Raw genomic sequence first — 23906 nt, forward strand, 5'->3', positions numbered from 1 at the left:
TATAACCAACATCTTTTTAATAGAACAATAGTGTGTTTTTGTTTTTATTTACAGGATGTCACAAAAATCCATACATATAGTTAAGAGTTCCAGCACCACGTCACTTGTCAGTGAATGCTGAAAGATGCCATTTTTTGATTGGTCTACAACGCTTCCACTCCTGTTAGCAGCAGTGTTGTGTGTTATTTGTGCTTATTATGTACAATTAGACAGAAATGTTCTGATTTTTTTTTTCATATTTCTTCTTGAACTCTTGGAATGTACTGAGCCCAGACGTGTTTGGCAGGGTTGGGGTAGATTTGAGGCACTGTTTCTTCCTGGGGCTGTCACACCAAGTACCTACCAGATAGAACAAAACACTAATTGATCAGCTGCGATCCACTGCTAAAAAAAAAAAATAAAAATAATAATAATAATAATAATAAACCTGATATGGCCCATTTCCTTTTAATCAGTAGCATACTTTTATCTTTGGAGCCTATTAATAAATTATAAAAAAAAAAAGACAAGTTGGGGAAAAAGGTATATTAGCCATTAAATTGAAGCATCCGAGTAGGAATAAGAGACATTTAAAAGGATGTAATACTTACCACTATCTGCGCTCACGGACTGATTGGCTTCCATAGATGAACTGCCTTCTAATATGTTGAAAGATGCTGGCAGAACTCCGAAATTCAAGGCCACACCTGTATTTAACTTATTTTTACTTGTACTATTGGGCTGAGCCGGATCAAAAGAAGTCTTTATTAGTTCATTTGTGTTATTTGCAGAATTACATTTCCTCCTGAAATTAAACGATGAAAAAAATGTATTCCGTTTCAGCTTCATTATTTTATCCTTTCTGGTAGAACTGATTTTTTTCCTTGGTTTTTTCTTGGATTGACTGGTGGCTGTCTTTTTCTGATTGTCAGCTGATGCCAAAGATAATGTACTCCCATTATTTACTTTAGGCTGATTTTGTGCACTTTCTTCATGACATGGCAAAGTAGTAATCAGATCAAAAGATGTAGTTTTAATCACAGAGTTATCTGCAGCATAAAGGTTTGATTCTGGTGCTTTTGCATGTTTTAGCTTTTTTGACCTTCTGTTATTAGATGGCCTTAATAAAACAGAGGTCTTCTTCTGGGAATTCCAGTATTTATTCCCACCAGAACCTATTTTTACATTAATTGTTTTGGGAGGAATAGGCACCTTATCTGATGATGTGAACATAGAAATATTTTTCTTTTGTTTCACCCGAGAGGTGCCATATAATGCAAGGTTTATTTGTGCATCTCCTGTTTTGATCTCAGGCATGGTGATTTCTTTTTGATGATCTCTGCGATGTTTCTTGCCTGTTGTGGACTTGTGTAAAGTGCATCGTTTTAGTGGTTTTTCTATCAACTGCATAGACACTGAATTGGCCAATTCCAGTACATCTTCATAATTTGTGATGACATCCACAATCTCAAACTCATCCATGCTGGCATCATCATCAATAGGTGAGGCAACATGTTTTTTTCCAGTCAGACCTCTGTATGCAAATCTATTCTTTGCCTTTCTGGTTTTTCTTAGCTCACGATTGTCCATATCAGTGAGCTGACAAGTGTTGTGGAAAGGATGCCTGTGCTTAGCTGAATTTAACCCATTCACACCTATGCCAAAGGTTACAGCATCAGCCTTTATCTCACACTTGCAATTTCCTCTATTTCTGTAGCCCAAAGCTTGGAACCATTTAGCAAGACAACAGTAGTTCTCCACTTGGCAATTGATTTTAATTGTATTGCTCTTTTTATCAAATTCAATTGCAGGGTCCACTTGCTTTTTATCCTTGTCAAATGATTCAGCAGTGGCTTGACCCTTGCTGTCAGTCAAAATTTTAGCATCTTCTTTTTGTATGTTGTGCACCTCTTCATCTGGCTCATCAGTAAACAATCTTTGCGCTTTCTCTGGTGGAAGGACGCTCACTTTGACAGAAACGCAGTCTGCAATATCAGTTTTCTCCAGTAAAGTTGTCATGTGTGTACTGAGGGGTTGGATCAAGTTCCCAGGTTTTGTAAAGCTGTCACTGACATCAGATGATTGTGTACTTAACGAAACTTGCAAAGGTGCCTCATTTTTATCCTCTGATGTATTTGTTTTTTCTGATGGCACACATTCCATTAACACATTTTTCAGAGTCATACTATCTTGTCCTGCTGTCTTTTTGACAGAACATTTATTTTTGACATCCATGGCAGTGTGTCCTCTGATTTTGTCACTTGAGTTCATTTGCTGCTCAGTCGGTAACGGTTTGCTCTGCTCCTCTTCACCACTTTGTGCCTTATTACATGCCTTTATCGTTTCATTTGTAGTGTCCTGCATGTTGTCCAGCTCTTTCTTTGGCAATCCTTTGTCAGGGGGTTTGGGTTTGCAGTGCAAAGTCATTAAGGATGACACACAATCAGGTTTCTGGTCAGTATCATTGAGATTCTCACTGAGATTTAACCAGGACGATGTGTACACCATCTTGGGTGGTGTAAAGCAGTGTTCTAAAATGTGAAAACTTGATTCAGATTCCTTTAGTCTCTCTCTTGAAACTGCCTGGAGTATTACAGAATTGTCTGTTCCACAGTGAAGTCTGACTTCTTTCATGGTGTTGACATACATTTTTGATCTTGCGGCACTACATAAATCTTTATGATTCCCATTCCAATACAACTTTAGAATCTCACTAAAAAGGTCAGTAAAAGGCATGTCCTTCTGCTGCCTTTTTTGCTTCTGCTCTAAGACAGTCACCAAGGTGTGCAATTTCTGAAGAGTCCACTCAGTTACAGGTATAGTAGACAAGTTATCCATTCTAGTTTTGATGCTCACAGAATTTCTGTCAATCACTCTAGCATCATATCCTCTGGGAAATTTAGCACTACGGTTATCACCACCACCATGAGGGAATGAGGACAATATTTCACTCTGACCAGAAACGTTATTATTCTCATCAGGCCCACCCATCACGCAATCAAGTATTTCAGTGGCTAGTACAGATTTTGATGATGATTTCTTTGTTTGTGATGTATTATCATTTATTCCTGCACCTCTTTCATTTGTTGATTGTAAAACCTGTGGAATGTGAGGTTGATAGTCAGCCTTATTGGGTACAAAGCTCGTTTCAAGGCTTATCTCCTTTTTGTTTAGGTTCTTTGAAAATGTAACACCTTCCACCACCTTTTGAGTCAATGGTGTAACAACAGAAATAGCTTCCTGAGGCGCATACTTCTGCTGATTGATATCTTTGGCCATACAGGCATTTTGTTGACGAAGTCTGAATATTTGATCCTTCGCTACAATAGCACCAAAGTGTCCAACATCAGCAAAGAATCCCAGAGAGGTGGTGTCTTCAGGTAAATTCGAAGTAATTTCCACAAGCTGCTGGTGACTGTATAGATTGTTCTTCCAGCTTCCACCAAGATTATTCACAACAATTAAATGTGACACAGACTGCTGGGGTACATTGATGGTAGAGACAGAAGATGGATTTTGGTGTTCGAAGGGGGAAGAATTGAACTGAAATGGGCATTTTTGAAGCAGGGGTTGTTCACCTGCTTTCCCATTTGTTTGTAACATGTTTTGAGACTGTAAAAAGGTTTTCATTCTTCCAAGGTTATGATGATGCAACCTGAAAGAGTGGGCATAGAAATATTTTTTGTGTATAAACATAAAATCTAGACAGAAATAGTGCTTCAATAATAAACTACTTTAATAAATCAAATATCATAAATAAACAGTCACAGAATAAAATTCTAAATGGATGTCTTTTTAAAAAAAAAGAAAGTAACAAACTTGTAATTTGCATACTGACAGAGCTGTGTTCTTATTGTTAAGTACCAAATTTTGGGGTGGCAACAGCTCGAAATGCAGCCACCCTATCATTTTACTGTATCTTTTCTATAATAATATTCCATTTTGTGTTTTATGTATTTAAAAAAATAAATTACATTGCTGCTATTCTGATTCCTGAAATTTTATCTCCAACGACATTTTCAGCAGCTTATACAATGAATGTCTATAAGAAACCCAACCTAAATTTACTTAAATATACATTTTTACCACTGTATTTCACCTTCAAATTAAATGATATTACATTTTAAGCATCTTTTCACATTTAACTACAATTTTTGTATTTTTTTATTTATAAAAGTCTGTTATAAATATTTTGGTGTCAAAATTGGCAAAGATTTTAAGTTTACATTGACTTCAGCTGAAATTAAGTTAAAGCAAGTTGGAGAATCCAAAAAGTCAATTCTTAAAGTTGCTTTGTTTGTCAGCAGAATAAATAGCCAAGCATAAGGATCCAACTGACTACGTTTATATTCATGAAATTGGAGTAATCCTGAGTAGATTGATGCAGATAGCTGACAATCATCAATCATGTAGGCATGTCTAGTTCCAGAGATCCTGTTTGGAGATGGTACAAAGTTCCATCACTGCAGCCCTCCAGTGATTTAGGCTTTATAGTGGAGTGGCTAAACAGAATCCTCTACTCAGTCCAAAGCTTATGGAAGCCCACTGAAGGACTCTCAGACTGTGTGAAATAAAATTCCCTAGAATGATGTAACCAAGGTTGTAACCAACTGTTTAGCCTATTTTCTAAACATTATGGAAATCAGACACTGCTCATCACCTGCACAAAACCATTTTAGCAGTAAAGCAGGATGGTGGGAGGATCATGCTGTGGGGTGTCCTTCTGTAACGGACAGGGCAACTGATCAGTGTTGAGAAAACGCTGAAGGGAGTAAAGTGCAGAAAATAAAAACCTCAATCAACCTCAAACCTGAAAGTGACTGTCCATCTGACCTGACCGGTGGTGGACAGTAATGAAGTAAATGTTATTCGTTACTGTACTTAAGTAGTTTTTAGGCATATATATATCAAATATTTCCGTTTGGGAAGGCTTACCTTAACTTTACTACATTTTAAAGTAAATTATCTTAACTACATTTTACAAAATTAGTCGTTCCTTTTTAAATGGATAAAAACTTAATTGGGCAAGCATGCCGCAAGCCACCAATCAAGTAAAGCACGCGCTCTGTTTTAAACCTGTTTTGATTGTCACTTTGTAGTAAGTTTTTTTTCTCAATTGCACGTTTGTGTCAATTATTTTATCATTTCACGGCCAATGAACCTGGTCGTGACTTGGAATGTGCACCCACCACCCCGAAAAGTACCCTCACTCATACACTCAGAAAGGAGGGGTGGGGGTTGGGTGACTTCCCATCAGTAAGGAGAGCTGAATCGAAATTTAAATTATGGATGACAAAAAAGGTGGTCTAAACCCTCAGAAGAAAATTCAGAAAAAAGAGAAAAGCAGTACTAGGTATCCTGCAAAAGATAAAAGGTGTATATGCAGCTCGATTACTCATCTGGTTATGAGGATATTATAAGCTAATATATATAAAGAAATGGGGTAATAACTGTATCTCACTTTATGCTGTGTTGCCTGCCATGCTTTTATGCACAGAGCAACTATGTTTCTTTTAGCTTGCATAACATTATACTTTATAGTATGTAATTTATCATAATGTGTGCAGCAACAAAACAATTACAAACTAACTAGTCTAGTTGGATTGTAGTTAAACTAGCACTTTGATTGATTTGGTTACCTTTAATTGAGGTGATGTTTCTGTGATTTTACTAAATAGGTCCTAAACTGAGTCCAATAAGGAAAATCTCCAGTGCTAGCTTAAAAGGCTAATTTCAAAAACATATTAAAAGGATAAGTCCAGTCGTGAAATATAAGTCCTCGCTACTAAATATTTCACAGTCAGCTGTTAGTGGTATTATAACAAAGTAGAAGTGATTGACAGCAACTCGGACACGAAGTGGTAGGCCACGTAAAATCACAGAGAATGTCAGCAGATGCTGAGATGCCTAGTGCACAGGGGTCGCCAACTTTCTGCAGAGTCAATAGCTACAGATTTTTAAACTTTATGTGGCCTTTAGATTAGTTCAAGAACAGTGCGTAGAGAGCTTCGCGGAATGGGTTTCCATAGTCGAGCAGCTGCATCTAAACCTTACATAACCAAGTGCAATGTAAAGCAGTGGAGACGTGTTTTCTGGAGCGACAAATCACGCTTCACTCGCTGGCAATCCGATGGAAGAGACTGGGTTTGGCAGCTTCCAGGAGAATGGTAATTGTCTGACTGCAGGAGTTGGGCTCGGCCCCATCATTCCAGTGAAAGGAACTCTTAATGCTTCAGCATACCAAGACATTTTGACCAAGCCATGCTCCCAGCTTTGTGGGAACAGTTAGGGGACAGCCCGTTCCTGTTCCAACGTGACTGCGCACCAGTGCACAAAGCAATTTATTCTTAATTAAGAATTGGATGTTACTCAAGTTCATTTGCATGTGAAGGCATACAAATGAATACTTTTGGCAATATAGTGTACAGTGGAACCTCGGGTTACGAATTTAATTCGTTCCGGTACTTTATTCGTAACCTGAAAAGTTCGTATCCCGATACAAATTTCCCCATAATAATGAACAGAAACTTCGGTAATTCGTTCTGGACAACCAAAAATATTATTTAAATAAAAATAAAGCCAATATTCACTAATATTATTTACTTTTAACATGTTATATTAAAATTATACCACATTAAAACATACAAAAGAGGAAAAGATCTTTACCGGTACTTTCCTTTGAGAAGACTCGCTGCAGGAGACGACGTCAGAGAAGGGGAGGAGGGAGAGTTATTGTTTGAAGGAGAATCTTATTATATTATATTATATTATATTATTATATATTATTATATATTATATTATAGAATATTAAAGACAGTGTTATTAACACTAACGCTGAGACAATTGTTGCATTAGAGGAAAATGAGAGCTGTTTCTTTAAGGCTACTATCAGTTGGTATTGAAGTCCAGAGTGAAATTCATTATGGGTATTGTACTGGAAAAGACTGTAACCCTGCTAATCTATCTTCATAAAAACAAGTAAAGTGGTTATGCATCGGCTAATGTTGTCCATCTCATCATTCCACGAGCATCAACTAACGAGTTGTTACGCTGCTGCCGGAAAAGTTCAAGCGGATAAGTAACACGATGCTCGCTAGGGACACAGGACGCTAACTGATGTGACGAGCTGCGTGGATAGAGCAAAAACAACCAACTTGCCTGGGATTTTTTGGTGAGCGACGTTCGTATCCCGATATATTGTTCGTAACCAGGGGCAAAAATTTTGATGAACTGCGATTCGTAACCTGAATTATACGTATGCCGGGGCGTTCGTAACCCGAGGTTCCACTGTATATGTTGTTTGTATCTTATGGATACAATTAGCCAAGGAGTTGTATCGATCTTAGTTCTGAGATATATAAATGCATTTAGGGTGATATTTATACATGAAAGGGAGCTCTCAAAAATGTATCCAAATTTGTGGAATGCTCTGAGAATATGTCCTACACACCCAGTGACGGTAGCTGAAACAGAAAGGAGCGTTTAGAAGCTGAAACCAATCATTGTGGAAGATGTTGGTCATTGTGTGGTTCAACCAGGGCATTATTTAAGCTAGAACCACCATTTCCGGTTGATGATATCTACTTAGCACAAACATACAGTTAAGTGTCAGTACAACAGCAAGCAGAACATTTTGAGGGGAATAAATGATTGAAAAAAGTCATTGAAAATAATGTTTTAGGCTCATGATAATTTATTAGATATCAAACAGTGTTTAACTCATTATTATCATTCAATAACCAGATAGGTGTGCTAAGAGTAACAGAGTCGTTTCACATAAACTCAGTTAATTAAGCAAGAGTCTTGTGCTAAAAACAGAAGTTTCAAGTTTATTTCTATAGTGTTTTTCACAATGGACATTGTCCAAGTAATATTTTATCTACTGTAACTCTACTTTTACTCAAGTAAATGCTGCACGTACTTTGTCTACCCCTAAACCTGACCAATCTTAAGAATTTGCTATGAAGAAATGCCCCAATCCAGGTATGCATAGCTTGTTGCATCATAACCAAAAAGAGGCAATTACTGTCATCGGTATTTCAACTACAGTATCTCAAGTGATTGCATCCCTCACATTTCCACAACCATTTTTTAGTTGATCTTCTCAATAGAGAATACCATAGAAATGAAAATTGGATATACTTTAGAGTAGTCAGTGTGTAGCTTGTATTGCAGTTCCTAAAAATAACATACAGCCATTATTGTTAAAATAGCTGGCAACAAAAGTGAGTACACAGTAAGTGAACATGTCAAATCTGTGTACAAAATGTCAATATTTTGTGTAAGCACCAATGTTATCTAGCACTGCCTTAATCCTCCTGGGCATGGAATTCACCAGAGCTGCACTGGTTGTTGCTGGGATCCGCTTCCACTCCATAATGACAGCAGGGAGCTCCTGGAAATTAAACACATGGCACTTCTCCACCTTCCGCTTGAGGATACCCCACAGGCGCTCAGTAGGGTTCAGGTCTGGAGACATACTTGGCCACTCCATCACCTTCACCTTCAGATTCCTCAGCGATGCAGTTGTCATCTTGGCGGAGTGTTTGAGTCGTTTTCATGTTGGAAATCTTCTGTTTCACCTAGTTTCTGAAGGGCACCATGTCCTGCTACAGAATGTCACAGTACATGTTGGAATCCATGTTTCCCTCAATGTGGTTCCCTCACATGCTCCCCAGTACCAGCAGCAGTCATGCAGCCCCAGACCATGATGCTCTCACCACCATGCTTGACTGTAGGCAAGACAATTTTTTTGGTACTCCTCACCAGGGCAATGCTACACATGCTGGACACCATCTGAGCCAAACTAGTTTATCTTAGTCTCATCAGATCACAGGACATGGTTCCAGTAATTCAAGTTCTCAGACAGGTTAGATGGCAGTGGAGTTTTTAACCAGATTGTTGAACAATATTTTGGAAGGTGAGAGGATGCCTGAGGAATGGAGAAGGAGTGTGCCGGTACCAATTTTTAAGAATAAGGCAGATGTGTAGACCTACAGTAACTACTGGGAAATAAAGTTGATCAATCACACTATAAAGTTATGGGAAAGAGTTGTGGAAGCCAGGCTGATAAAAGATGTGACCATCTGTGAGCAAAAGTATGGTTTCATACCAAGGAAGAGCACTACAGACGCAATATTTGCTTTAAGAATGTTGATGGAGAAGTATAGAGAAGGTCAGAAAGAGTTGCATTGTGTGTTTGTGGATTTAGAGAAAGCGTACGACAGGGTGCCGAGAGAGGAGTTGGGGTATTGTATGAGAAAGTCTGGTGTGGCAGAAAAGTATGTGAGGGTGGTGCAGGACATGTATGAGGACAGTGTGACAGCAGTGAAGTGTGCAGTAGGAAAGTCAGACTGGTTCGAGGTGGAGGCTGGACTACATCAAGGATTGGCTCTGAGCCCTTTCCTGTTTGCAGTGGTGATGGACAGGTTGACGAACGAGGTCAGACAGGAGTCTCTGTGGAGACTTTGTTGGCCATTTTAACAATGGAGTCGATGTGATTGTCCCATTGAGAGATGGTGGTGCCCAGTAGCCTAAATGACTCCACTGCTGCCACAGTGCTGTTTATGATGGTGAGTGGGGGGAGTGCAGGGGAGTTTCTCCTGAAATCCACAATCAACTCCACTGTGAGCGTGTTAAGCTTCAGGTTGTTTTGACTGCACCAGACATCCAGTTACTGAACCTCACTCCTGTATGGACTCATCACAGTCATCAATGATGCTGATAACTGTAGTGTCATCTGCAAACTTCAACAGCTTAACTATAGGGGTCTATAGAGGTGCAGTTGTTGACAGACAGGGAAAAGAGCATTGGGGAGAGAACACATCCCGGGGTCACCAGTAATGATAGTATGTCTGTTTAATATTGAAATTCCCCAGTCTCACTAGCTATTGCCTATCTTTCATAAAGCTGGTAATCCACTGACAGGTACAGCTAGGAAAAGAAAGCTGGGTTAATTTGGTCGGGAGGAGTCTTGGGATGATTGTGTTGAAGGCCGAACTGTAGTCCTTGAACAGGAGCCTCACATAAGTCCCGGGTTTGTCCAGATGTTGCAGAATGAAGTGAAATTCACAGAGCTATTTGCTTGGTAAGCAAACTGCAGGGGGTCCAGCAAGGGTCCAGTGATGTCCTTCAGACAAGCCAACAACAGTCTGTCAAATGACTGGGGATAATGGTGTTCTAGTGATCTGTTAAAGACCTTTGAAAAGATGATCTGCAACTACAGTTTTTTCAACTTCCTTTTCAGCAATAGAAGGATAGGAAGTTCTTTCCTTACAGAAGGAAGAATTGTCTTCTCAGTCTCTAATTGCTGAATGACCTCACGGATGATGGGGGTGAATCTTTTCTTTCAGATCATCATCTCCAAAGGTTAGAATTACAGGAAGACCATCACATACCTCATTCTCATCAAAACGGCATGGGATTGCATCAACATGCAAAGCAAGAGATTCAACCAAAGCAAATGAAGGATTCACAAACACCTGAGCTGTGATGAAGTGTTTTTAGCATATGGCCTGATAGCCTCAACAGGAACGTGTGAACATAATTATCAAGCAGGTGATTTAAAGTAAATTAAAGGATTCGCTCTAGCTCCTTTTTGGACGCATAATTTCTCAACCCACACTGAGGACGTCTGGACAGACTGTCAGCATCTAGATTCTGTTTTTTTGCTCTAAACTGCAACTTGAAAGTAAAAGTCGAAAGAGTTCAGAGCCATCTGTAGCTCATAGAATCTAACTTTGTTGGTCAGTATGTACAGTATGTCAAAGGATAGCTGTCCGTACAACAGTGCAGTGGTTACCGTACAAATAATCATAGAATGTCTCAGTGTCAGCCCATTTAAGGGCCAAAAATTCCAGCTTATGAGCTGAATAATGGGCCTCGACCCGGAAAAGGCTTCAACTGGCAAAAGCAATAACCCTAAGCTGCCCATCCTGCTCTTGATATAGAGCTGTTCCTAGCCCTAGGTGCAGCATCCCCTAGGTGCAGCATCCAGCAACTTCTGCAGTAACTCCTTACAGACCATGTCATAATCCTGAGGGTGTGTTGGCAGAGCCCTCTCTTTGAATGTTGTTTCATCATGTAACCTTACATGATCACCTTATCAGTCCTACCGAAGTCAAGATCATCAGGGTCAAAGATTGACCTAGGAGGAAGTGTGAAAAGACAAGAGGGACACAAAAGACCTGGCTACAAAGACTCAGAAGGAAGCTCCAAGATAGCTCATTTATCAGAGCATGCCTCTTGTGTGGTCAATGAGCCTTCAAAAAGTGTCTCCATCTTTGTTTTCGGAATTCGCACAGATCCAATAATGCCATCGGATTTTTGTTGGAATCTGTATTCAAGGACACTCAGAATAGCTTTAAGCGCATAAGGTAAGCTGTGAATCAAATTGGCTCTTTTAGGCAAAATCAAATTTCCTTTTTAAATCAAGGTTTGTTGGGTGGCTTCTTGTTCCATGTGGTAACAACGTGTCATTGTCAAATCCAATATCAAAACTCTCAAAAAAGGCTCAATGTAACAATGAAAGGAAAAAAAAAAGTTTTAGTTCAAACTAAATCAATATCTTACCAGACTTTTTATCTAGTTTTAATTCTCAATCGTGATTATTTTTGCAAACATCTCCACCAAACCTTTGGTACTCATCACTCTTCTCCCTACTATTTATTTATTTTATTTTATATTTATAATCATTCTGGGTTACACATGTTCACTAGCTAGCTGTGTTCTCTGCTGTAGTGCACAAAACCTTGGCTGACATCCATCTGCCAGAAAAGACATGCCTTCTGATATGGGGACAACATTCTAATTACAGGACTGACTGAGTCCTGGCTCAGGCTGGATTTAAAGCATACAATATTGTGGGTAAAGGAAAATATCTTTTATCTAGGCCACATCATCTTGGAGGGCCAATGTAAAATATCACAAGACCATGTTTAGCTGGTGACTCTGTTCTCTCGTCCACTGACTGTCAAAGAGAACACAAAACTTCTTAGGACTGATCAAGAGCAGTATTAAATTAGGTACTGTGTAGTCCCATTGATCACAAAAATCCCCAATCACGTCTAATTGTGTGGACTCAATATATATCAAGTTTGCTTCAGCTATAGGTCGTCCTAATTACACTAAGCCTTTACACCTCTATGTACACAAAAGTGGGAACACAGCTGAGAGGGATTTTAGCTCAGGAACATGGGGACAGATATTGGGCCGTTGCGTATCTTTGCAAATCCTTAGACAATGTTGTAAAAAGTATGCCCTCATGCCTGAATGTTGTGGCTGCTGTGGCTGACAGTCTGGGCTGCTGAGAGAAAGGTGCTGTCACACCCCCTGGTAGTGTACACCTTACATCAGGTAACAGATGTTATACACAACCTCAATACACAACATATGACAGCACTGGCTTATGAAATCACACTCAACTGAAGACCTAACCCTATTATGCCCACTTCTTAGTGGCAATTGGCTGCAATAGCACTATGTGACCTCCTAAATGTTGTAGATGTTTCCAACAACACACAAATGCCTTTAGAATATTGTACAGACCTCTTGTAGGCCTGATCGTTTTGATATTGCCCAAGACGAGGGGGATTGCCTTTATGTAGAAGGTGTGTACTCAAAACATTCTAATGGTGTGTATTTATGAGCGCATGGGGTTATAAAATTCGCTGACAAAATCATTGTCGCCAAACCATTACCATACACATTTGTGAAGGTAGACCAATATGGGGTTTTTTCTCTGGCTGATGTCGATATTTAGAAATCAGGGCAGTCGATGGGTGATATATGATGCCAATTTCTGCCTGGTCCCCCTTCAGCTCATAAATAAGTTTAGATTAAGGTATTTGTTTCTTTGCAACAAACTGTGAGACTTGAATTAAGCTAGTTCCTCTTTTCTCATGCTTTGTGACTAACAAAAGATTCACATCCTCTGTTCTGTTAATAATCTGACTAATAAAAGAAAAGTGAGAAAAGAAATCTCTTTTTCCTCACTCACATCTTGTTTGTGCATGTGTGACAGACATCCCTCTGCAGAGAATTTTCTTTTTAATAATGTTTTTGCTGTTTGATTTCATTCAAGCCTGAGTCTTTGGAACCCACACCCACAGCAACAGAAAACTGTTTAAATTAATAAAGTAAACAGGAAATGCACCAACCATTTTTGCCACTGGTCTTTGCAACTAAGCAGACAAGACTGAAAAAAGCTACACAAATCCATTATTAATGATTGCAGGAGATCTAAACGATGCTCTCTCATGTATTCACAGTTCTAGCTCTTCTGGTTTCCCTGGTTGGATGCCGAATACAGACTACTGCCACCTGCTGGTATTGGAGAGTTATGTTCTCTCAAGCAAGCACAGAACGTAAACGCTGGCTCTAGTGCAACTTATTTTGCCCTGACGCATGTGACGCGATGCGATGCCTCACTCAGCTTTTCTTAGAGCTAGTTATTTGGCACCGACTTGGTATGGGTTTGGTATGGGTCTACCTTAAGTCTTACTGTTTTCTTGAGAAATTACCACATAGTGCTCTTCAAAAAGATAACAGTCAGAGGGGTATATTAAAGGGTTATGCTGATGGAAAGACTTACCACAAGAGGCAGCGTAACATGCTCAACAACAATGGTTAGCTACTCGCAGATAACCATGTCTATTAATTGGCCTAATTTGCATCCAAATTCGACTAGAATCATCGGCTGGCCAATCAATCGGTCAACGTCTACACATCTGCACAAGCTGCATAGCTTTTGGCACATACAAGCAAATGCCAGCTATATAAAAATAGAATCAGGGTATATAGTTACTGCTTTAAGTAAGCTTATGGCACTGTGCATGATTTTGCCAAAACCTGGCAACAAAGACAGCTAATGGAACGCCTATAGCAAATTCTAATCTGATAGACCACTTTTTAAATACTGTTCAACTCTCTGCTAGTAATCATGTTTCACTAACTCTGCCCCTGCCGACAGATAAGTCAACACATCCTTTCGTGGCAAATCAGCAGGTCCTGATATGAAGCTTGAAACATACCAAGGTCACTGAGCTGAAGTACTTGGGTCCTATTGTTAAAATTAAGACTGCCTCACTGTTTCGCTTCTCACAATCATTACAACCAATCTTTTGTATCTGTGCACTTTCTGTAAAACCTATACAATGTGAGCACTTGGCTTATGCAGTATATGTCCTTTCTAGTCAACTATCCTATAGTGTTGGACCCGTTTCCTTATATAGTATGAAATGTAGACCCTAAATGTATGTGGCTAACACATCTCTGGTATAATATCGAATAAGAAGTAGTTTTACCTTGGGCTCTGTCCAGTTTGCCTAAGAAAAATGCCTACCTCCTTGATTAAGCTAAAAAACGTACATGCCATACTGTGTGATTGGAGTTTCTCCTTTGGTATCAGCCAGGAAACCACAGAAATTAAATCCCCTTACACTGGAAATCCCCCTGGAGTTCTCAAACATTTTCGAATATTAATTTCAATTTCGGTTATGATAAAATGTGTGATGTGTATGATAAAAAGACTACCTAACTATTTGTAACTCAAAATACAAGATGCTGTTATTTACACTTAAATAATTATAAAACTGGCATGCGAAAGTTTGGGCACCCCTGGTCAAAATCTCTGTTAATGTGAACAGTTAAGCAAGTGGAAGATAAAATTCTCCAAAAGGCATAAAGTTAAACATGAAACAATATTTTAAACAATATCAGTGTTTAGGGTGAAAAAGTGAAACAGCACGCTGCAAAAGAATGGGAAGCCCAGGAGACTTGAGCGCTCAGATAATTTTGACCAAGGTATCAGACCTTAATTAGCCTATTAGGGTCATGGCTTGTTCATAGGTATTGTTAGGAAAGGCCAGGTGATGCAAATTTCAATGCTTTATAAATACCCAGACTCCTCTAACCTTGTCCCAACAATCAGCAGCCATGTGTTCCTCTAAGCAGTTGCCTAACACTCTGAAAATACAAACGATTGATGCCCACAGATCAGGAGAAGGCTATAAGAAGATAGCAAAGTGTTTTCATGTACCGTAATTTCCGGACTATAAAGCACACCCATATATAAATATACTGAATTTTACAAATATTTTTATTTTTAAGATAAATAAGCCGCACCTGTCTATAAGCTGCATGTATCTACACTAATGAACTTTACACAGGCTTTAACGAAAGACACGTTACACACGGTGTAACGGGCGAAATATGTTGCGCTTCCTTTAGGAGCATAGCGGTATTTTGGGAATAGCCTGGCACTGCATTTTTCCGCTATTACTGTGTGTGTTCAAGACGAGGATTATGTCATTATTTTCTGATGCTGATTTCTAAATTTCTTTGACTAACCCTTAATGCTGTTGCCAAGAAAAATAAAAAAGCAAGAGTTTTGGAAACCTGTCTATGCTTATATGATTTCTGTTGCAACTGAAGTTAGCGAGCTCGCCCTTAACCATGGTTTAATGCGTTATAACGGCTTGTATCTAAACAGTAGCCGACCAAGTCAGTCATTGTTCACTGTCTTCCTCCTTCCTTTCACAACTATTTCTCTCGGGAGTTTATCTTTTGGCATCGTCGTGCGTTTAAAAATCACCCGATGGAAGTTTTTCTCCCGATGGCATGCAGAACACAGGTGAAGTGCGTTTTTTCGTTTCCGTTTGGAAATTTCATTGGTCTAATGTTATGTCGCTCAGTTTTTTGGCTTGAAGTTTGTGAAACCGGTAAAAACCCAAAAAAAATGTATAAATTAGCCGCTTCGTTGTTTAAGCTGCGGGGTTCAAAACGTGGGGAAAAAAGTAGCGGCTTATAGTCCGAAAAAAAAGGTACTGATCTCCTCAGTTTGGAATGCAATTCAGGGCTCCAAACTGCGACAAAAAATGTCGCATTTGCGACAAAATATATTTTTTTGCGAGTGAAATTTCTGCTAAGTTCGCCATTGGCAACAATCCAAATTTTATGCTTCGATTGTAAAATTTGCATCATAGGTGCAGGTTCTGTAACCAGTAGCCCATCATCTCATTTGTTGACGTAATGAAATGAGACATTGAATGTAAAAGTTTCACTAAATGAGAGCGCCAAAAAATACGATTGGGTAACGCAAGAGTCACCTTTCCGCACCTGGAAAAAAAACTGTCGGAAAAAAAAATATATCTGACTTTTTCAAGCATTCCTCATCTCTGTCAAGCACCAGCATGAATGACACACCTGCTAACAAAAAAAAGCAGGCTCCAGCAGCAGTGCCAGCAGGAGCGCGCTGGAGAACGGCAAAGATACAGGGATTCATCTTTCTGCATCAGTCAATGAACACCGTGCAGAAAGACATTTCTAAACGTCTTGGTTTCAGAAATGTTCTTGGCTGAGGTATGATAAGGAGACACAGGAAAGGTTTTGTGCATTTTGTTCAAGAGCGGGCAAAGAAATTACAGGGAGTTCATTACAGAAAAAGAACGTTATTGCCTACTACAGGCACATTTCTGCAGGTGTAGCAGTGACCAGGTTTATTGGTTTAGCTGAACTTGAACACTGCCATGCATATAAAGTATAAGATAAAATAAAATGCTTGTTTAGTGATGCTAAACAAACTGATCGCGACTGGTGGCAGAAGAACAACATCGATGCTTCAGGAGGAGTAGGCGCTCTCTTAAGAGCAGAAATAGGACAGCACATTCTTTCCTTTCACTGTATGCCACACAGACTGGAATTAGCCATGCTGGATGTTCAGAAGTCTGTTCCAATGATTGAAATAATCGTTCCAAAAGTCTATGACTTGCTACAGGCTAGTATGGAAACCATACCATGTTAGCCCCAAAAGCAAACGTGAGTTGAAAGTCATTGGTATGGAGTGAGGTTGTGCCATTTGTACACCTTCCGCTGTAAAGACCCAGCGCTGGCTGCCTCACATTTACCGTGCCCTTTCTGTTTATCTTGCAGCTGATCAGACTACAAGCCAGGGCCAGTATACAGCTGTGCACCTACACATGCAATACCTTGCTGCCTCATCCAAAAACACAAATAAGAAGAGCAAAAAACATCTCAGAACAAATGGAAAACTTGCCTTTTGTGGTGTTTTGTCACTTTCTCCATGACCTCTTTGGAGAAATCTCAAAGTTGAGTCATGTGCTTCAGAAGAACTCACTTGTTCTTCCTTAGGCTAAAGCAGCTATTAAATCCTGTGACACATTGCTGAAAAATAATTGTGGCATCAGTGCTGTACAGGCATGTTTTGCATCTAGTTGAGATAAAGCTTTTTCTACCAATTTCATCTGCTGTGTGACCGTAGCTTTTCAGCTCAAAACAGCATCAAATCTAAATTACGCAATTCACACTTGGAAGATTTTATTAGAATCAGCACTAAAGGCCCATCACTTGAACAGTTTGATCCTGAACCATGTGTCAAACGCTGGCTTTCTGTAAAAAAAAAAAGAAGAAGAGGAGATGGCCAAGTGATATTGACATAATTATGGTCAGTGGCAGTGATAGTGGCTTAGATTCAGCATAAAGAAAAATTCTTTGACAGTATATAATTAAAAAGTTGGAAGTGACATTCAGTTCCCAAGTAAGTTTCAAGTCCCAGAACATTCACAAGATGAAAATGCTGAAACTGTAAGAAGAGGAGAGATATACAAACAACAGGGTGACTAAAATTAAATTTTTTTTTTTTTTTTAAGTGCATCGTTATATGGCACTTGTTTTTTTTCTCCTATAGGAACCAATGGCTTCTTAATTGATTTTTTTAGTTACAAGAAATAGTGGAGGTCAAGATAAGGTCTGGAAGACCAAGAAAAATATCAGAGAACTGCTGGTAGGATTGCTAGAAAAGCAAGTCAGAACCCCCGTTTGACTGCAAAAGACCTCCAGGAAGATTTGGCAGATTGTGGTACACTGTACAACTGTTCAGCGACACCTGCACAAATATGGCCTTCAAGGAAGAGTCATCAGAAGTACTTTTGTTCATGAAAAGAACACCAGGCTAACTGTTAAGCATGGGGTTGGATCGATCATGCTTTGGGGTTGTATTGCAGACAATGGCATGGAGAACATTTCACAGGTAGAAGGAAGAATGGATTCAATTAAATTCCAACAAACTCTTATAGCAAACATAACACAATCTGCAAAAAAGCTATAGTTGAAAAGAGGATGGCGTCTTCAAATGGATATGATCCTAAACACACCTCAAAATCCACAATGGACCTCAAGAGGCGCAAACTGAAGGTTTTGCCATGGCACTCACAGTCTATTGACCTAAACATCATTGAAAATCTGTGGATAGACCTCAAAAGAGCAGTGTGTGCAAGACCCCCCAGGAATCTCACAGAACTGGAATACTTGGTAAAGTACTCACTCGCTGTGATACTTGCTAAAGGGGGTGCTACTAGTTACTGACTATGCAGGGTGCCCAAACTTTTGTTGCAGGCCATTTTCCTTTTCTGTTATTTTGAAAATGTAAAAAAGATTTAGTTTCAAAAATAAAGGGAATGCATCATCTGTAACTTTATGCCTTTTGGAGATCATTTCATCTTCCCCACTCGCTTAACTGTTCACATGAACATAAATTTTGACCAGGGGTGCAAACAATAAAACTTCAATTCTAAAAAAACTGAATTGTCTCCTCATTCAATTTTCCACCACACAAAACTATACACAAAGCAGATTGTACAGGTGAAGATCAACACATTAACCACTTGTGCTTTAATCAGTATTAATAGCAGCATTTTTTTAATTTATTTATTTATTTTTAATGTAGAAATCCAAATTATCACTAAGATCACTTTCTTCCTGTTTTGATCTACAGCTCACATTGAAAATTTTACCACACTTCAGTCTTTGTTTAGACTAAATTTAGTCCCATGCAGGCATTTTAGCCAGTATATTTCTTGATTCAATATATGTACAATCTTCAGGAAAATGTATTCTTTGCCATATTTTGACCCAAGCAAGCTCAAATTTTTTACCATAAATTTAAAAAAAAACAATGACTGGATTCAGGATTTTGGTTTATTAGCAGCCAAGCAAGACAGCAAACAAACCAACTGGTACCACAATACAAGCCAAAGGCCTCCCGAAATTTAGTGTTGCTCTTTTATTACTTTTAGGATAAAGTCCTGTAACATTCTCCTACTAATAAAATGCGTACCTTATTTAAAACTTTGGGGTCATTCTTTTTTTTTTTCTGACCACACGATAACGTAACAGGAATCACTATTTGGATCACACAGTAAGTAGACAGATAACACTAAAGGCTCCCTGGTACTATTGTGTCCGGGATATTATGCATAAAATGGCTTCAGCTGTTCTGAAAGTCTTTAGTGAAAACACACATGTAAAACGCAAGATGACGTTTGAAAATAAACCAGAGGACAAATATATAGGAGTTGACCTACCGTGGAAGATAAAAACTCATGGGAATCCATGTTTCGCGGTTTTCGCACGGCTTATACACCCTGACAACATACAAACAGTTACGAGCAGTGCTTCCTCTCTGAGTCAATTACATGGAAGTGTGGAGAAGTGCTGCCTCTTACAGCCTAAAAGTAGAACTTCAGTACTTCTACAGCTCTGTGAAGTCAAACTGAGCTGGCAAAAACAACAAAAAAGATTTTTACACAAGAAAAGAAAAAAGCAGTCAAGTCGGACAGTTTTGCCTGTAGTACCCTTTTATGATGTTTCTTGAGGTTCTTTAGCTAGATGTTTAGGAAGTTAAGATCCCAAAAGAAGTTAGTTCAGGGTTGCGATGCCAAATAGACGACTTTATTAATAAAGTGTTCAATAAAACCAAGTAATTCAGTGGAAAACCTGAAAAATCACAGTATGTGCATGATCGTAAATATTTCTATCTTTCATTTAATGGCCAACTTTCTTATTTATTACTTTATTCTTTTTTTCACCATTAAACCTTTTTATCAAACTGATCAACTGGGTTTTCTACCCACTTTTTTATCAAGTCAAGTCAAATATACTTTTATTGTCATTCCAAAGATATACAGTGCAGTACAAAGTAAAACAAAACAACGTTCTTCCAGGACCAAGGTGTTGCATAAGACAACATAAATTAACAAAAGTAACCGAAAACACAGAGCTACACAAAACTAATTGGGCCTAACATGAAGTGCATGTGTACGACAATAGTCGCAAGACATAATGACGTTATATAAGTAATGTAATGTAAAACGTAATAGTGATATGATGATCTGTGATGAGTCCTCCTTTTATAGTCCTGCTTTATATTATAATTATATATATATATATATATATATAGAGAGAGAGAGAGAGAGAGAGAGAGAGAGAGAGAGAGAGAGAGAATATGTTTTTCTGTGTTAGAGCTGTTCAGTACAGTCTATGAAGAAATGTCACTGGAATGTTCAAAAAATGTTCCTATAACACCATACCAGCCAAAGAAACAGATTCTCTTTCACAATAAGTAAACACTGCCACCAGCCACTTTATTTGGAACATCTGTATGGGAGACGCACAGCACATGCAGCAAAACTCATGCACACATATTTTGTCTAAATGCATACATGCAGCTGAAACTTCACTTACATACAAGTCTAATAGTTTTCATTGTTTAGTTAAAAAAAAAGACAAACAACAAAAGTTAATTTGTCCACTTATCAGATTGAAAATTTTAAAAATGTATATTAAAGATATTTTAATTATAGAAAAAACTGTGAAACCCAAAGAAAAGTCAATAAGGCAGCAATTGTTTTGGTAGCAACCATACTGAATGTTGTAAATAAAAAGCATGATTGATTCAGAGTGCTAAATTCAGTTTTACAACTACCTCACTTTTGATATCTAGTGAAGGCTGTAAAGTACAGACATTTAAACCACATGGACTGTTAAAATACATCTATGAACATAATAAGTGAATAATAAGAAATGCCCCAAACTTTGTATCACTCATAAGATTATTAAGTCATTATTGTTGCCCTACAAGGGGGCTGAGGTTCCTTAACAATGGCTTGAAAAGATGTGTTTATGTTGTGGTAGCCCCAGTGAACAAAAGGAGAACCTAACAGACATTAAGAATTCTAAACAATAAAAATGAATTGTCATTAATTTTTTGGGGCCATATGAGTCACCCAAAAGTGTTTCCTTGTCATTAAACACCCGTAGCAAAAACACAAAGAGCTAACAATCCAGTGCCAAGTAGATCTCCCAAAGCTGTCAAATAGGGAATAGAAAAACTATCTGGGTCTCGGCCATACTTCCACAAGCAATGAACCATCCAGTCAGCTATGCACAACAGTAGAAATACCTGAGTGAACATAAATACAGACAAAGATAAATAATATAAACACAAATGTTCTTACCTGAAAAAATATTTCACAAATCTGTTTTGTTTTTTGTTTTTTTTACCTGTGTTAGAGCTGCCACCAAGTAGAGGGTGATGAAAGTTGGTGTTAGACTGGTGTTGGCACCTTGCATTAAATAAATTACAAAGAGAAAGACCATATGGCCTGGAATGGCCAGAAGAAGCAGCACCCGAGCTGTTCTGTTGTTATATCCTGCCAAGACACCATAAAATGGATTCTAAAACCTTTTACCAAAAACAAGTAAAATAAGCAAAGTTTATTAAACCAGGTATATAAAAACAATATTTAAGAAATCTGAACAGAATTGATTGTGAAATTGATTGCTGCAACAGCATAGAGAATGGGTGCAGGAGAACTAAAAAAAAAAGATTTTGGAATGTGCAAGGGTGTTAGGTCAGGTTCTGATGTAGGGTGAGGAGGCCTGGTCATGCAGTCAGTGTTCCTCTCCAAGCCATGTAAACCATATCTTCATGGAGCTCGTTTTGTGCACAGGGGCTTTGCCATGCTGGAACAGGTTTTGGTTTGCACGTTCAAGTAAACGGAAAATTTTATTATACTGCATCCAAAGACTATAGACCTGTATGTTGCCAGCTTTCTGGTAACAGTTTGGAGAAGAACCCCATATAACAGGAAAGTTCAGGTGTCACAATACCTCTGTCTATATAGTACCTGTGCATAATTTAACCACTCCTATTCACTTATTTTCCATACACATTTAGAATTAAATGCGATTTCCAAATAACAATTAGAAAGTCCCTTCAAAATATGTCACTTAACATTTGGTTTATAAACACAAACAATATTTAATACATTTTTGTTGGTGTTTCTTTGGGTGTTTCATTTACCTTTGCCAAAAAAGGTTCGGAATGGACAATAGCAGAGCTTTGCATCATCAGCCAGCCTTCCCAGGGAGCAGTGAAAATGAAGATACGTGGCTATACGACTGGACTGGATAGCAGCCAGATTACCACCAACACCTTATAAATATGTAAACATTGGAGGGGTACTGTGAGATAAAATTATTCTATAAATGTAATGTGAATAGATTAATTTAAAAAATAAGTGTATAGTTTAATGGAGGATAAAATATCTATAGTAACATTACTAGTAATAGCAAAATAATTACTGTGATGATTTTAGGATCCCATAAAATAAACAGACACATTTTTTTTAAAAGCTGAACAAAACAAAACACTGACCATTTATCACAGGGGTGTAAACCACTACTCCTGCTAAGTTTGAGTCATTAATGGTTTTGTCCAGAATGAGTCCACCCATACTGAGAACATAGATAAAGACAAATTTTATGCTACAAGGAAAGACAATGATAACCGCATACCCCAGTTCATTAGCTGTTGGTGACCTATGACCACTGTAAGCACAAGGTAAAAGAGTGATATATGTAGATGCATTTTGCGAGCAAAGGTTAGGAATAATCTATACTGGTGGTCATGAGAAATCAATTGAAATACATGTTGCATGATTTATAAGGTCAGAGAGGTCAATATTCTAGTCAGGTGACAGTAAATGAGGATTCACTTACCTGCTGATAACCATTGCTGTAATTATGGGTTCCCAACCATTATATAGCAGTTTGTGGCTCGCAGAATGACAAAATGTAATTATTACCCAGACTGGTGTTAGGCACAGAAAGACAACACACACTATATAGATTACATAGGGGTAGAGCTCTAGAAAGAAGAGAAAGAAACAGAGCAGAAAATAAAAATGTAAGAATAAGTAATAAATAACTTTCTACTTTATCAAATAAACAAGTGTGACTGGGAAAAAAAAATGGAAAACTGTTACTAAATATAAGTATATGCTTATTTTCTTTCTTGTTTCTCACCAATGCAAGAGAAAAGCCTTTGACTGATGATGGCAAGAAACCCCAAGGTGATGAGGTCACCAAAACTAGCCGCAATTGGTGCTGCTACGTTGTCAGGATTAATCCCAGTCCGTTTTGAGCCAATGATCACACCCACCATAATGATACCTGTATGAGGCAAATTACATGGACGTCAGATGTCATCATGCCAACAGTCTGGTTAGCTACCACATTCCTGTATCAAATATAAACCAAATAACACTGTAGGATCCAAGACACAGCAGAATCTTTACTAGTAACATTAATTCACAGAAAAATGTGAAATTTATTTAATAAAAGTATGGAAACACAAATCTCTGATTATTTTTTAATAATATATATATTACAATATAACTTATTATATAGGAGATAAAGCACATTGTTATACTGTTATAGGAAAATAATTACAAAGTAATATGTTTAAAATAGTGCATCTATGGCAGAACACAATGCACCTTTTTTTTTTTTTTTTTTATAAAGTTTAAAAAAAACAGCATTTCATGCTAAAGAGAACTGTGAGAGCTCATTGTCCTGGCATTAAAACTCTTGTGGAAAACGTTAAAGTTACTGCTTTACTTTTGTTACACACCAATGACAATGAAGACTTTAAATTCCACTGAATGTAAAAACTTTGCAATGCAGCTATCAAAATGTCACACAGTTTTGCTATTTCTCTCTAACATAACAAGCTGCAATTTTTTGTCTTTTTATCTTCACAACAGCAAAAATAACGAAGCCTTATAACT

General features: G+C 38.2%; 2 protein-coding genes across 6 annotated transcripts in view; both read right to left on the reverse strand.

Moving 5' to 3' along the window:
* si:ch211-106e7.2 lies at window positions 1-19488 on the reverse strand. Of its 2 annotated transcripts, none has more exons than XM_046859851.1 (4): window positions 19359-19488; window positions 591-3634; window positions 428-478; window positions 1-339 (listed from the first exon to the last, which is right to left on the reverse strand). In XM_046859851.1, exons 1-4 carry the CDS (start codon window positions 19376-19378, stop codon window positions 206-208), a joined length of 3249 nt encoding a protein of 1082 aa, XP_046715807.1. In that variant the 5' UTR covers window positions 19379-19488; the 3' UTR covers window positions 1-205. The 2 variants fall into 2 exon arrangements, with proteins under 2 accessions (XP_046715807.1, XP_046715808.1); XM_046859852.1 differs by lacking the exon at window positions 19359-19488 and adding an exon at window positions 5619-5638.
* Window positions 19489-20396: 908 nt separating this feature from the next.
* Window positions 20397-23906, reverse strand: part of slc41a2a (solute carrier family 41 member 2a) — a 6977-nt gene continuing 3467 nt past the window's right edge. For 3 of the 4 annotated variants that reach the window (XM_046859381.1, XM_046859382.1, XM_046859383.1), the window contains 6 exons: window positions 23143-23289; window positions 22837-22984; window positions 22493-22572; window positions 22139-22270; window positions 21337-21485; window positions 20397-21235 (listed from right to left, as the gene is read on the reverse strand). In XM_046859381.1, the coding sequence (XP_046715337.1) occupies window positions 21080-21235; window positions 21337-21485; window positions 22139-22270; window positions 22493-22572; window positions 22837-22984; window positions 23143-23289 (812 nt within the window). In that variant the 3' untranslated portion in view covers window positions 20397-21079. Of the gene's footprint in view, window positions 21236-21336; window positions 21518-22138; window positions 22271-22492; window positions 22573-22836; window positions 22985-23142; window positions 23290-23906 lie in introns of all 4 variants that reach the window. The other variant, XR_006927154.1, reaches the window with a different exon arrangement.

This window comes from Silurus meridionalis, chromosome 10, assembly GCF_014805685.1.
Source record: "Silurus meridionalis isolate SWU-2019-XX chromosome 10, ASM1480568v1, whole genome shotgun sequence".
Taxonomy (NCBI): Eukaryota; Metazoa; Chordata; class Actinopteri; order Siluriformes; family Siluridae; genus Silurus; species Silurus meridionalis.